Source organism: Suncus etruscus, chromosome 14 (genome assembly GCF_024139225.1).
Source record: "Suncus etruscus isolate mSunEtr1 chromosome 14, mSunEtr1.pri.cur, whole genome shotgun sequence".
NCBI lineage: Eukaryota > Metazoa > Chordata > Mammalia > Eulipotyphla > Soricidae > Suncus > Suncus etruscus.
This window is the reverse complement of record NC_064861.1, coordinates 82827192-82842711: the sequence shown is the minus strand read 5'-3', so window position 1 is coordinate 82842711 and position 15520 is coordinate 82827192. Positions and strand designations below refer to the sequence as shown.

Sequence of the window (15520 nt, the reverse complement as noted above, 5' to 3'; positions counted from 1 at the left end):
ACCAAAGGTGGTTGGTTCGAATCCCGGTGTCCCATTTGGTCCCCCGTGCCTGCCAGGAGCTATTTCTGAGCAGACAGCCAGGAGTAACCCCTGAGCACCGCTGGGTGTGACCCAAAAAACAAACAAACAAACAAAATATATTTCAGTCATAAACAGAACACCCCCCTTCACCAGTGCAACATTCCAGGTTACACTTAATGTCTGTATGTATATACGTGTGTGTGTGTATGTGTGTGTGTGTGTTTGGACCACACCCATCCATCCTTGGGATTTATTCTGAACTCTGTACTCAGGGATCACTCCTGGTAAGTGCTCCGGACCATATGGGATACTGGGAATTGAACTTGTACTGGCCATGTGCTAGGCAAGAGCCTTACCCATTGTTCTCTCGCTCTCTTTTCTTACATATTTTCTTTTTTTTTTTTTCTATGCTCAGAAATCGCCCCTGGCAGGCCAGGCACAGGGGACCATATGGGATTATGGGATGCCGGAATTCAAACCACTGTCCTTCTACATGAAAATCAAATGCCTTACCTCCATGCTATCTCTCTGGCCCCCTACATATTTTCTTAATAACAACTGTTTTTGTTTGGTTTTTAGTTGGGGGACATTTTGGGCCACACTAGCTGTGGTCAGGGCTTATTTGTGGCTCTGCCAGCCTTGGCAGTGCTAGGAGACCGTATGGAGTGTTTAGAATTGACCTTGTATCAACCATGTGCCTTACCCACTGCACTATCTCTTTAGACCCCAAAAAAACATGCTTTTGGGGATAAGTTAAAAACACTCCTGTAGATCAACATATTTCTGACACACAGAGAAAAGCCTAGCTAAATAATACTCAATATTACATGAATAGTGCACAATTCATTTAAGGGCTCCCATGGTAATACTTGGGTTTTCATTTATGTGCCACTGATAACAGCACTAAAGATTCTTCAGAGACTGCAGCGAGAATAAAATGGGTAGAGTGTTTTCCTTACACAGGACCCACCAGGGTTTGATTGCCAGTACCACATAGGATCCTTCTAGCCCAGCCTGAGTGCAGAGCTGGGGTAAGATCTGAGCACTTTTGAAAGTAGCCATGGGGCTGGACAGATAGCATAGAGGTAAGGCATTTGCCTTGTGTGACGGTCGGTGGTTTAAATCCCAGCATCCCATATGGTCCCCTGGGCCTGCCAGGAGCGATTTCTGAGCATAGAGCCAGTAGTAACCCCTGAGTGCTGCCAGGTGTGACCCAAAAGCCAAATTAAAAAAATTACTTTTTTTTTTTTTGAAAGTAGCCACAAAACAAACTCCCCCCAAAAAGTCAATATCTTTATTGAACATCTTATTTATTTGGTTTGGTTTGGTTTGGTTTGGTTTTGAGGCCACACCTGGCAATGGTCAGAAATTATTCTTAGCTTTGCACTCAGAAATTACTCCTTCGGGGCCGGCGAGGTGGCGCTAGAGGTAAGGTGTTTGCCTTGCAAGCGCTAGCCAAGGAAGGACCGCGGTTCGATCTTCCAGCATCCCATATGGTCCCCCCAAGCCAGGGGCAAGTTTTGAGCGCTTAGCCAGGAGTAACCCCTGAGCATCAAATGGGTGTGGCCTGGAAAAACAAACAAACAAAATAATAATAAATAAAAATAAATTACTCCTGGTGGTGCTTGGGGGACTGACTATACAGGGGTCCAGAGATTGAATGAGTTAGCTAGGTACAAAGCAAGTACTCTACTAGGTTGGCTGGCCCTAGAAAGACTGTTGAGCCAAGTAATGCATAGTTTTTAATTTCAGTATCTGTGAGAGAGTTCTTTTACTCCCTTGGAACAGAGATGAAAAACAAAACCAAAAAGGACAAAGAATCAACTTAGCATATGAATGAGGCTTTAAGGGAGACTGCAGGCCAGATGGTACAGTGAGTAAGGCACCTGTCTTTCAGCACTGATCCAGATTTGATTTTTGGCACTCCATGTGATCCCCCTAAGCACCACCTGATCCCTAAGCACAGAGCCAGGAATAAACCCTGGACACTGTCAAATGTGGGCACTCCCTATAAGAAAGGGGAGTTAGCAAAGGGGACAGAAACAACTGATTCCCTGGACAATGTCACACTGAGTGTTCCTTTGAGTTTTGATTGTATGTTAAACAGGAAGAGGTTTTTCATGAGTTTCCTACAGAATGAAAAGAATTATCCCAGGAATTGGGGCTTAATCCCACTTACCTCTTTCTAAGCCTCAACCCAGGCTTGGATTATGCTGGTAGGAACCACATAACGTCATATGAACCCCATAGACCCACCATTAGCTTAAGAGGACACCCAGCTATTAACCCAAAATAAAAGGATTCCACCAACTTTCTCCTTCCTTTAAACCTACCCCTTTGATATGTAAAAGTCCACCTGAATTTCACTCTACCCTTTCCCACCTGGTGGATTTTTGTACTGGGAGAATAAAGAAAAGTCAGTTTGGCTTGGCATACAGAGACACACAGAAGATGAGAATCCATTGACTCCATGACTTCTCCTGACTGGCTCGATTTATTAATTTTTCGTGGCTACCCTACCTTCTTCAGACTCATCAGCCAGGGCGTGGAAATACACATGTGCAATAATCTCACAATGTGGGGATTTATTTTACAGTGAGCCATTCTACTAACTAGCTGGAAACCTGTCTTAATCAGATAGAGGATGTTTCGAGAGTTGCAGTGAAGTGTGGAGGAACCATCCAACAGCTTAGAACATCTTTCTCGCTAGTCTACGTTTGTTTGTCTCAGTATCCCCTACATTCCAAATGCAGTTCTGCTTGCTGTGCAGTCTGACCATTCTGCCATCTCGAATCCCAGCTACCACAAGTAGCTTTCCCACATGCACCCAGGTGGGTGGAAGCATCATAAAAGAGGAGTAGCAGGCAGGCACTCAGACAGGAAGTGCATGTAATGCAAGCAAAGGGGTGCAACTCTCCCTGAGTAAGTACCACAGCAAAAACAGCAAGCACCAGAGTCAGGTTTGTGTGAAACCCCTGGTGAATATAATGGCTATTTCAACAACAAACAGGCCAGACAGAGGGAGGTGAGAATAACAACAAAAAAATCTTAGCAGTTCAGTGTCACTACAGTAAAAGCATCTTCAGGGGTAAGAGAGCCAGGATAGGACATAAGACCTTGCAGCTGTCAACCAGAGTTCCATTGTTATCTCCCCAAGCACAGTCAAGAGTGACTGGCTTCTTAGATGAAAGACTATGATAAATAAATTTTGTTTTTGTTTTTGGATCACACCCGGCAGCGCTCATGGGTTACTCCTGGCTCTATGCTCAGAAATCGCCCCTGGCAGGCACAGGGGACCATATGGGATGTTGGGATTCAAACCACCGTCCTTCTGCATGAAAGGCAAACGCTTTACCTCCATGTTATCTCTCCGGGCCTGATAAATTTCTGTGACTTGGGGGTTTATCCTAAGCACTGCTCAGGGGACCTGGGAGTCACTCCCAGGATGCTCAGGGTGACTGTGTGGGCCAGTCAATGCTGTGGCTCAGTGATACAGTGAATATAAACATGGTAGGACACAGACTTGTTTGAGGACATACTTTCTATATTCTTTGGGTTATAAGCCAAGCAGCGAAATGGCCACGCAAAATGGACCCAGAGTGTGTGGGAGGCTCCAGGGCTACCTTGATGGTGCCTGAGTCACCTGCTCTGTGATAGTCTATATTTGTGTTTGTTGGTTGAGTACCACACCAAGTGGTACTCAGGGCTTACTCATGCTCTGTGCTTAGCAATCACTTCCGGGAGAGTTCAAATAATTTTGGGTCAGCCAAGTATAAGGTAAGCACCCAACTCATTATATTATCTCTCTAGCCCAGTGGTATGCTACTTTATAAACCCAAATGGACCAAAATAGGACAATGTAGTCCATGACATTCTCCTTAATTTACAGCCACCACTTAAGACTTGTTGATAGCTGAATATGTCCTGTGACTGAGCCAAGTTGGAGCAACTGATAGAACTTTGGTCTGGGACATGTGCTCCAAACCCCTTCTTTCTCTGAATTCTTTTTTTTTTTTTTTTTTTGTTTTTTGTTTGTTTTTGGGCCACACCCGGCAATGCTCAGGGGTTACTCCTGGCAGTCTGCTCAGAAATAGCTCCTGGCAGGCACGGGGGACCATATGGGACACCGGGATTTGAACCAACCACCTTAGGTCCTGGATCGGCTGCTTGCAAGGCAAACACCGCTGTGCTATCTCTCCGGGGCCCTTCTCTGAATTCTAAAACATGCCAATATGAAGTCTCAGGATGATACCAGACCATACTCAGGAGTCACCAAAAAGTAAGAGAGAAATGGAGCCTGAATCCTATGAATATGGAGAACTTCAAAACCCAAAACTTTGTTATTCTTCATTTTTAGAAAATACCCAGCAGTGCTCAGGGCTAATTCCTTCACTCAGGTATCATACCTAGTAGGGCTCAGGAGACCATATACAGTGCCAAGGATCAAACTGGGTTGGCCACAGCAAGGCAAACAGCTTATCCACTGTCCTTCTAGATCAAACTATTCCAAGCCTAGGTTAACAAGGCCCATAAGTGACTCCTTTCCATATGGCCATTTGAGCATAAATGCTGGCTCTTAGGCAATGATAACAACAACAACAAAAACAACTTTCCAAAAACAGACATGCAAGAGATGCTGTTGTTCAAAATATTTAATGACTGGCATAAAACATGGGCGCTGAACAATCGAAACTGCAGGCCATAGCAATGGTCTAGATTATGAGTTGCCTGTAAAGAGCCTGAGGTTACCTGCAGGAAGCACTCAGTTGGCAAACAGAAGCTTCTAGATGTTCCACTAGCACAGAGGGCTGTCTTAAAGGCGTGTACATCTGTGCATACAAAGTAACCACTACGGCCCCTAACAAGGACCCAGGGCTGGTCTTGAGTCTTTTGACTAAAAGCAGTGAAAATTCTAGCAAAATGGGGAAAAAAGCATAGAATGGCGACTAGTTGGATTTCTAAGATGGACCAAGAGGTACAGGAGGAAGATAGATGTCAGGCATTTGGGTGGCGTAGGCCAGAGGTCAGCTCGGCTACTTCTTCAAGAGTTCTTCTTTTCATCTTCACTGATCTCTGTTGTCTGGACGTTGAACTTGTAGTTGAAGATCTTGGACGACCCAGCAACGAAGACTCTGGAAGAGGAGGCGTTGGTGTAGAAGGACTCGGAAACCATAAGGGTGTTTATCTTCCAGCGGAGAAAGTTGCAGCCCTTTAAGACAAAGGGCTTTATGATGCAGATGAAAATGTAGAGGATGAACAAGCTGATGAAGATGCTGGCTGACACCTGCAAGCAGTGCAGAGCACTCAGGGGAAGGTTGTCTCAGTGGGATGGGGGCTGGGGGGGTCCCCTGTTTCCAATCCCACCCTGCCAGCTGAGCCTCTCCTGGACAAACACTCACCATGAGGATGAAGAGGGCCCTCTTGGCGCTGATGGGGAAGCCATGGATGTGCAGCAGGAAGACAAGCTGGTAGTCACAGTAGGTGCTATTGTCTACACCACTGGGGCGACAGTGGGGGCACGGGGTTAGGAGCGGAGTCAAGGACCTCACTGCAAGTCCCTCTTCCCACTCGGGACTCTGAGCCTGGCTCACCGATTGCTCACCAACACCTTGAAAAAGAAATCAGGGGCGAAGAAGCCGCTGGGAATGATGTCATGGCAGGGCGAGTTCTCCATACACAGCCACCTAAGGGGTCAAAGGTCCATCACAGGGAAGGACACCTGGCCCGATTCTGGGAGTACAGGCTCATGCTTTCTCCCTGCACCCTCTCCATCATTCATTTACCCTCTGAAGCGTACAGGAGGTCCACCACATGCCAAGCTGTTAACTCCCTCACTTCCTCCTTACCGTGGCAGTACGACCCACCAATCCCTGCATGACTGCCCCAACTATCCAGCGTGGAATGTTCACTAACCTGTGTCCACTCTCCATCTAGCCTGAGTTGCCCTCCCTCTTCGATCCTACAGTTACAGCTTGAGTACCGATGGGGTCCTATCCCATTGCCACTGATTCTTCTTTGAATTAATTGAAAGACATTTTTGGGTTTGCAGGCCATGCCTGGCACTGCTCATGGGCTAGTCCTGGCTTGGTACACAGGGGTCCATGTAATGCTAGGGATCACACCCGGGGCTTCCAACTGCTTTGCATGTGCTTCAGCCCTGAGTCATGCCCTCGGCCTCTTCTCATTTACTTAGTAACACAGGTGGAATGGAGAGAGAGAGAGAGATGCAGGGTGATTTATTTGTTCATGGCCTCTTTCTCTTCCTTTCACTGAATCCCAATGTGTTTTATATTTGTTATAAATCCTAATTTGATCCTCCAGTGTTTGCTTTTTTCATCAGTCCTTCACTTCAGTCAATGCCCGCTATAAATTAGTACATTTATAGTGGTCTCAACCAATGCTACGCTGAGTGTGACCAGAATCTGTTCGCAAGGGTGACAGAGCCCAACCAAGATGACCTGGTGAGTACAGAAAGCAGGAGCAGGGGAAGACTAGGGAAGGGGCAGGGGGGGGAGAGCAGCCAAATGTTCCTGCTATAAAAGTGCTTCTGGATAAAGGGGCATGTAAAGAAAGTAGAAGAAGGGGCCGGAGAGAAAGCATGGAGGTAAGGCATTTGCCTTTCATGCAGAAGGTCATTGGTTCAAATCCCGGCATCCCATATGGTCCCCCGTGCCTGCCAGGAGCAATTTCTGAGCATGGAGCCAGGAGTAACCCCTGAGCACTGCCGGGTGTGACCCAAAAACCACACACACAAAAAAAAAGTAGAAGAACCAGCATTGGACTAGAGATGCAGCTCCAGGGAACAGCACTTGGCTACTAGGGCCCTCGCTTCCAACCCTGGCACCAGGAAAAAGGAGGAGGAAGAGGAGGGAGAAGGAAGAAGAAGATGATGAAGGAGGAGGAGGAGGAGGAGGAGAAGAAGAAGAATAAGGAGGAGGAGGAGGAGGAGGAGGAGGAGGAGGAGAAGACGGGAAGAGGAGGGAAGGGGAAAAGGAAGGGCAGGAGGTAGGGGAAGGGGAGGGCAAAGAAAGTGTGGGAGGGGAAGGACAATGTCCAGCACTGCACACCAGTGACTTGGGGCCAGCAAAAGGAACAGACTGGCCAGAAGGGACTATGGGGGGCAGCCTGGGTCCACACTCACTCAATGCTGGATTTCTCATCAGACATGATGGTAAAGGGCAAGTCTGTTCTGGGCAGTTTGGAGATCCAGATGAGGCTGTTGGACCTGCAGAATCATGTAACCATCAATAAGATCAATAAGGTTGGGTGGAGCCTCACAACTGGGTGCTCCCCCCCAGGGAACCCAGAGGCAACAGAGGCTGTAGGCGTGGTCATGGCCAGAGTGGTGCCTGTGGGGGGGCAGTGGGTGTGTCCTGTGATTGGGATACTAAGGTGGGGCTGGCAGGTGAACCAAGGAGGACTTCAGGGCTGTGCCCAGGGGCATTACTGGTCTAGAGGGCTGTTATAACGGAAGATTTCTGCTTCGCTGTATTCTCGGATGGTGGCCTCAGTGGGCCCGCCGCCCACCACCTTCAGTATGTAGCTGAAGGGAGTAGAGCAGAGGAACTCAGATACCCCATCCTTGGACACCTGCTCCCCTCCTCTCCCCTCTTCTCCCCGCCTTTACTGCCTCACTTGGCTATGGATTTACCTGCCCTTAAACTTGCCGGAATCTCCCGTCACCATGTCTTGGATTAAGAAGAAGGGGTAGAAAGCTGCAGAGGTGACCAGAAGGTATTAGCTTGGCCCTAGAAGGGGAGGAAGGGCTGCCGAGAAGGTGTATAGGGGAAAGGGGCTCACGCACTGTCCCGGAAGAGGAAGCAGGGCATCTCGGGGTCTTCCTTCACACAGTCGAAATAGTGTCTGTTCTTTTCCTTGTTGTACTTCAGCGTGTAGGTGATATCAAAGGCTAGGCGCTTGCCCGGCGGGCAACCCAGTAACACTGGCATCATCAGGTTCTCCTGCATGGAAGGAGACAAGCCTGGAGGTGGGTGCCAACAGGGCAGTGATGAGCACAGACAGCCTCGCTGCCACAGGCCCCGCTCCATGAAGGCGGGATGAGTAAATGGATGAATGAATGAGCTTTGGCTGGCCACAGGAAGTGATTCCTGTTCCTGTTCTATCCCCTCCTCACTCTTCTTACCCCCACAGGCAGGTCTCTTGAGGGGGTATCCCAAAGTAGGGGACACCACTCCCAGAGGACACTGGGTCACTGGGGGAGAGTAGATCGGTGCAACTGGTCAAGTGCTTTTCTCTTTGCTTGCTTAACGAGGGCTAAGCATTTCTTTTTCTTTCTTTTCTTTCTTTCCTTCCTTCCTTCCTTCCTTCCTTCCTTCCTTCCTTCCTTCCTTCCTTCCTTCCTTCCTTCCTTCCTTCCTTCCTTCCTTACTTCCTTCCTTGCTGCCGTCCTTCCGTCCTTCCTTCCGTCCTTCCTTCCTTCCTTCCTTCCTTCCTTCCTTCCTTCCTTCCTTCCTTCTCTCTTTCTTTTTTTTTGGGCTCAGCACTTCTTGATGAATGCTGGGTAACTTTTGGCTTTGTTTTGTTTTAGAGCCACACCCAGATATGCTCACAGCTTAGTCCTGGCTCTGTGCTCAGGGATCACTCCTACCAGGCTTGGAAGGCTTTTTGGGGTGCTGGGGACTGAACCTAGGTCTGCTGCTTGCAAGGTAAGCATCCTGTCCACAGGACAATCTGTCCCAGTCTCAAGTAATTGTTTTTATTAAAAAGGTCTTGGTAAATCAAATAAGTTTGAAAATCTCGGCTCTAAATCTTTCTCTCTTATCAAATCTGATTTTAGCATTTCTTTTTTTTTTGGGGGGGGGTTGGGTGGGGTAGGGAGGCACACCTATGCTTAGGACTTAACTCCTGCTCTATACTCAGGGATCACTCCTAGTGGAGTGTGGGAGACAATATAAAGTGCTGGGAATCAAACCTAGGTCAACCACAAGTAAGAGACAGCATGGGGCCTGGAGAGATAGCACAGCGGTGTTTGCCTTGCAAACAGCCGATCCAGGACCAAAGGTGGTTAGTTCAAATCCCGGTGTCCCATGGTGTCCCATATGGTGCCCCGTACCTGCCAGGAGCTATTTCTGAGCAGACAGCCAGGAGTAACCCATGAGCAACGCCAGGTGTGGCCCAAAAACCAAAAAAAAAAAAAAAAAAAAAAAGAGAGAGATAGCATAGAGGTAAGGTGTTTGCCTTTCATGCAGGAGGTCATCGATTCAAATCCCAGTGTCCCATATGGTCCCCCGTGCCTGCCAGGAGCAATTTCTGAGCCTGGAGCCAGGAATAACCCCTGAGCACTGCCGGGTGTGACCCAAAAACCACACACACACACACACACACACACACACACACACACACAAAGATCATATCCTCTACTAACACCTACCCTAAGTTCATTTGCCTTATCTTCTGTATTATCTCTAGTTTGTGTTCTTTTGAGGGGGCATTTCGGGCTTACTCCTAGTTCTGTGCTCAGGGGTCATTCCTGTTGGTACTCAGATCACATGCTGTGACAGGTTTTGAACTGTGGTCAGCCATACACAAGGCAAACACCTTACTCCCTGTACTATCTTTCTGAACTTTCAGCTGACTCTTCTATTTTACATTTTGGGGTAGGGCTATATCTGGTGATACTCAAAGCTTCCTCCGGGCTATGTGTTCAGGGATCACTCCTGGTTCAGGGATCCTGGCTCAGGGAACCTTAAAGAATGCTGGAGATTGAACCTAGGTCAACTGTGTACAAGGCAAACACCCTCCCACACTGTGCTGTCACACTGGTCCCTTTGTTCTTATCTCTGATTGACATTCATTGTCTCCTACAAGCCTATAATCAGGGAATCTGGGGTTCTGCCTCCAGTCTCTGAAATGACTAATTTAAGTCAGACCAAGGCAGGTGGACAGGGAAGTGTGAAAGCAAACTCTGGGGCAGCTCCTCTTCCAGTTCCCCATTCCCTGATCCCCAGAACAGATAGATGCCTGCACCTCTCCCAGCATCACCATCCGTCTCTGTGCAAGGGGTGGGTGTGCAAGCAAGGATGCACCAAGCAAGGATGCAGAAGACACAAATACCAGCAAGTGGACACATAAAGGGCTACAGAGAGGGGCTGGAAAGATAGCACAGTGGCAGGGTGTTTGCCTTGCACACGGCTCAACCAGGACAGACCCGGATTTGATTCCCGGAATCCCATACGGTTCCCAAGCCTTCCAAGAGTGATTTTTTTTTTTTTTTTTTTTTGGTTTTTGGGCCACACCCATTGACGATCAGGGGTTACTCCTGGCTATGCGCTCAGAAGTTGCTCCTGGCTTGGGGGACCATATGGGACGCCAGGGGATCGAACCGCGGTCCGTCCAAGGCTAGCGCAGGCAAGGCAGGCACCTTACCTCTTGCGCCACCGCCCGGCCCCCCCAAGAGTGATTTTTAAGCACACAGCCAGGATCCTGAGCGCCACGGGCTGTGTACCCCCAAAACAAAGGAGGGGGCTACACAGAGAAGAGCCAGGTGAGCCATAGAGGCCTTTTGTGCTGTCTGGAGAAGGAGCTGTGTCCCCCACTTTCCCCCTGTGTCTCCCACTTTTTTGTTTGTTTTTTTTTGGGTCATACCCGGCAGCACTCAGAGGTTACTTCTGTCTCTATGCTCAGAAATCGCTCCTGGCAGGCTCGGGGGACCATATGGAATGCCAGGATTCGAACCACCGACCTTCTGCATGCAAGGCAAATGCCTTACCTCTATGCCATCTATCTCTCTGCCTCCTGTGCCTCCCCCCCACCATTCTTCCTGTGTAACTTGATCTTACCTGTCAGACCCTCCCATTCCTGGGAGGGGTCTTGGGGAGTTTATAAAAGGTTTGGCTTAAGGGGCCAAAAGGGATTTTGCCTGGATGGAAGTTAGAGAAGAGATAGCTGAAAGGAGTTAAGAGGCAGGGCAAGCTAAGAATGGCTTGTGCAGGCTCCGAGAGATAGCACAGCAGTGTTTGCCTTGCAAGCAGCTGATCCAGGACCAAAGGTGGTTGGTTTCGAATCCCGGAGTCCCATATGGTCCCCCGTGCCTGCCAGGAGCTATTTCTGAGCAGAGTAACCCCTGAGCACCGCTGGGTGTGGCCCAAAAACCAAAAACCAAAAAAAAAAAAAAAGAATGGCATGTGCTTAAATAGGTTTATGATATAGGCCACATGTGATGGCCAGGGCAAATAAAGATGTTATCTCTCTGGAAGCCTGCCTGTGAGTGAGTTCTATACCTGCCGCTCTCCTGGACCCAGATACCCGCCGGATGAAGGGGGTTGCAGAGCCATGTGGCCTGGGATGGCAGAGAAAGGTCCCTCCATCCATCCATCCATCCACAAACATCCAAGTCCATCATAAGGGCTGTAATACTACACCTCCCACTTTTTTTTGGAGGGGGGTCACATCCTGCTGTGCTCAGGGGTTACTCCTGGCTCTATACTCAGAAATCGCCTCTGGCAGGCACAGGGGACCATATGGGATGCCAGGATTTGAACCACCATCCTTCTGCATGAAAGGCAAATGCCTTACCTCCATGCTATCTCTTCGGCCCCATGCCTCCCACTTTTTTTTTTTTTTTTTTTTTTGGTTTTTGGGCCACACCCTGTGACGCTCAGGGGTTACTCCTGGCTATGTGCTCAGAAGTTGCTCCTGGCTTCTTGGGGGACCATATGGGAGCCGGGGGATCGAACCGCGGTCCGTCCTAGGCTAGCGCAGGCAAGGCAGGCACCTTACCTCCAGCGCCACCGCCCGGCCCCGATGCCTCCCACTTTTAATTAATCTTTGTTCCCACTTTCCTTCCTTCTGCAGAGTTGTGTCTGAAAGAAATGTCACAGGAGGCCAGAGCAATAGCACAGCGGGTAGGGTATTTGCCTTGCATTGTAGTCAACCTGGGTTCAATCCCCGGCATCCTACAGGGTCCCCCACACCTGCCCTTTCTGAACGCAGAGCCAGGAGTAATCCCTGAGTACCACCAGATGTGGCCTAAAAACAAACAAAAAAATCCTGCACACATAGAAAGAAGAAAGGAACGTCATACCCTAATGTAAAAGCTACATTACTTGTAAGGAAAGCAAGGCTGTGAGGCTGGACAGCTGGGAAGGAGAAGAAAGAAAAGACAACACATTGGTGGTCTGGAAACCAGCCCTGGCAAAATTACAGCACTGTCTGCCCCGACAGGCTCCCAATAACCAGGGGTTAATACTTGCATGTATGTGATGGCCTTCGTGTTTGTTATGGTAGCAGTGTTGGTTGCCGCCAGTCACCTGCGGAGAAGAGCAACTGATGGGAGGGATCCCCTGGGGACAGCCAGCCTTGATCCCATCAGCCCGCACTGGAGCGCACCTTCAACATTATGGCAGTCTTCATGAGGTTGTGCCCACTGATGCCCTGGTCGAAGCATGCGCCTAGATCGCTGATGGTAATCTGGAGGTGTGGCGGACCCCAGAGCGGTCACCATTCGCCCCCAGGATGCCTCAGCAGCCCTTCCAATAATGGAGACCTCGCCCCAACACCCCCTCCCTGCCCACCTCAAGCCTCACCCAAAACAGCAGCGCATTGTGACTAATAAGGACTGTCTTGGTCACCTGCACCTCGATGCAGGAGGGGTCGTACTTCTTCATGGTCAAGCTCACTTGACTCAGGTGGCTCATGTCGCTCAGGTGGCTCAGGACCTGAAAGGAGGCGCCTGCCACGAAGGAGGTGGGGGCTCAAGGCCTGCCCCGCCAAACCCACCACTCGGCCCACCGCCCCCACTCACTGTTAAGGAGCTCGGCCCGTGGGGTCAGGTGGATGGCGAAGGTGTATCTGTTGCCTTTGTCCAAAAAGATGCGCTCCGGAAGATCATACTCGGCCTTCAGGTTGGAGACCTTCATGTAGCTCAAGGGGTCCAGGTGCACATTGTTGATGCCATGCCTGTTGCTCGTTAGATAGAAGTAATAATCCTGGGGAATGGGGTGTGCCAGGCAGTCAGCAGAGCGAAAGAGGAAGGACAGAGGGGTATTCCACGCCTTCCCCGCATGCACACACACACACACACACACACACACACACACACACACACACACACACATGCCAACCCTCCCAGAGCACCTGATCTGGTTGATTGTCCTTCCACCAGCGCCAGGTAGCGTCATGTACGGGGTCTGCGTAGGGCTGTGGGGATCCCGAGTCACCATCACAGAGGTTGGGGGCTCCCCAGGCAGGAGGCACCTCCAGACCTCCCCACCCAAAGCTAAGGTGCCAGGCAGGCCATAGCCCAAAGCCATCATCCCTTCCAGGCTCCTGCCTCCAGCCCTTCCCTTCCCCACCACCAGCTTCCCCCTGACCTCCCCCTCCAAAAAACCACCCCACTCCGCTCTCTCCTCCGCAGCCACCCTGCCTGCCCACCTGGCTCACCGACACTCACCTTGTGGTACCTGGAGTGAAGCCAGAGGAGATAGTAGACCACGCCCTGGTAGATGCCCAGAGATTTCTCCTGGTGGAAGCCCACCAGGTCTAGTGTGATGGGTGGCTTCACCTGGTAACGCTCCTGACGCGTGTAGCCCTGTGGGGCCGGCAGGTTGCTAAGGCTCATCTCCGTGAAGGGGCAGTAGTTGGCGAAGGTCATCACCTTTACCTGCCTGGGAGGGCCGGTGTTGGGGGCAGCTGATTCCTCCTAGCGTTGGTCCAGGGGCCCTGCCTGGGGCAACTCGAATCCCACCCAGTGTTGAGACCGACCCACCTGGACCTCCCCCCTTCCCCCTCCCCATCTCAGACCTTTGGGGCTTTAACCTTGACCTCCTTGCCCCTCACCCCAACTTCCTAAGTTGCCTTCCACCTCCCTTGCTCTTGCTCCCAATTGCTCATCTGGACTCCCCCTTAGCAGACCAGAGAAACACAGTGGGACACAGAGAGCTAGCTTGCCTGGGGCCCCATCTAAGGAAGCCCCATCCTCCGGGCACAGCTTGTCTGTGCCCCCATGACCCTGTCTGCAGTAGCTGGTCCCCAACTCTTGAGCACCTCCAGTCTCTTTTCCTCTGGGGGGGGGTCATGACTTTGTGTGTGTGTGTGTGTGGAACCCCCCATACAAAATCTGCAATCCGGGGCCCGGAGAGATAGCACAGCGGCGTTTGCCTTGCAAGCAGCCGATCCAGGACCAAAGGTGGTTGGTTCGAATCCCGGTGTCCCATATGGTCCCCCGTGCCTGCCAGGAGCTATTTCTGAGCAGACAGCCAGGAGTAACACCGCCGGGTGTGGCCCAAAAACCAAAAAAAAAAAAAAAAAAAAAAAAACACAATCTGCAATCCTCCATCTTCTCACCTGCCCTTTTTGTTCTGGTTCCCACTCAGACACCGGCACCCCTTCCTCCTAGGAGAGCCCTCCCTGATACACTCTTTGAACTTCCAGAAGGAGGCCCTGAGCTCCCCAAGCTTCCTCCTGAGGGTGTCACTGAGGTTTTCCTCACCCTTTCTGCTTCAGGATATATTGGTCCTTGGGCTGATGGAACTTGAGGAGCAGCTCCAGAGGCACAATCCTCTTGACCAGCTGCCCCTGCGCATCCGTCTCCAGGTACATCAGCTGCAGAGCAGGGTGGGTGACGGGCCCAGAGCCGAGTTAGCGACTCTGAACCTTCCCAGGTCTCCCACCACCACCCTGCCCGGCCCCACAGCTGGCACCTGGTACAGCTTCCTGCTCTCATAGAAGATGGTGACCATGGTCTCCCTGTAGCTGTAGAACCGGGACTTCTGCATCTTCTTCAGACTCACCAGTGTGTCCCAAGCCTCAGACGGAAACAGCCTGTAGATTCGGTAGCTCTCTTCCTTGTGGTACCAGATCTGGGGTTGTGGCAGTCAGGGCTGTGTGTGAGGAACCCTACCTGGTCTCTTCTTGGCCGAGTGGACCACCCCTCTTCCTGGAGGACCCCAACCATGTCTGCTTCCAGTTGACTCATCGTGGGATTTTCTATTATCCAGGAGCAGCGCCAGCAAGGCAGCAGGGAAAGGACACTCCAAGGTTGATCCTTCCTCCTCCTTGGCACCTTTTTTTGTTTTTTTTTTTTTTTGTTTTGTTTTTGGGTCAAACCCAGTGGCGCTCTGGCGCTCTGGGTTACTCCTGGCAGGCTCGGGGGACCATGTGGGATGCCGGGATTCAAATCACCCTCCCTCCTGGGTCTGCTGCATGCAAGGCAAACGCCCTACATGCCCTACGTGCCATCGCTTGGGCATTCTTGGCTGCTCCCTCCACAAGTGCTCTCTGAAAGCATCCCAGCCCCACACCCCCTCATATACACACTGGGAGTCCCTCCTCTGAACAGGCCTGAAGTGGGAAGAGTACTTTCCTTTTTACCACATGGCTTAGGCCGTGGGTCCCTGTAGCAGCCACCAGGAAGTGGTCCCCACAAGGAAAAGAAGCCACCCCACCCCAGGGCCTTTGGAAAACGAGTTCTAGGGTTCATCTTATCTCATCTTATCTACAGCCGCCCTCTACTGGGCTCCCAGAGGATGTGCTTCTGACC

The 15520-nt window shown here is 50.6% G+C and overlaps 1 protein-coding gene across 1 annotated transcript in view; it reads right to left on the bottom strand.

Annotated features, from left to right (window-relative positions):
• Positions 1–4932: 4932 nt before the first annotated feature.
• The window catches only part of CATSPERG (cation channel sperm associated auxiliary subunit gamma), a 32247-nt gene continuing 21659 nt past the window's right edge, over positions 4933–15520 (bottom strand). Inside the window, exons 14-29 of the mRNA XM_049786567.1 lie at positions 14682–14840; positions 14471–14583; positions 13433–13646; positions 13117–13179; positions 12785–12968; positions 12567–12712; positions 12354–12450; positions 9569–9579; positions 8880–8889; positions 7826–8002; positions 7673–7736; positions 7469–7564; positions 7163–7246; positions 5613–5705; positions 5421–5520; positions 4933–5305 (exon numbers count right to left, since the gene is read on the bottom strand). Of these exons, the coding sequence (XP_049642524.1) occupies positions 5063–5305; positions 5421–5520; positions 5613–5705; positions 7163–7246; positions 7469–7564; positions 7673–7736; positions 7826–8002; positions 8880–8889; positions 9569–9579; positions 12354–12450; positions 12567–12712; positions 12785–12968; positions 13117–13179; positions 13433–13646; positions 14471–14583; positions 14682–14840 (1854 nt within the window). The 3' untranslated portion in view covers positions 4933–5062. The remainder of the gene's footprint in view (positions 5306–5420; positions 5521–5612; positions 5706–7162; positions 7247–7468; positions 7565–7672; positions 7737–7825; positions 8003–8879; positions 8890–9568; positions 9580–12353; positions 12451–12566; positions 12713–12784; positions 12969–13116; positions 13180–13432; positions 13647–14470; positions 14584–14681; positions 14841–15520) is intronic.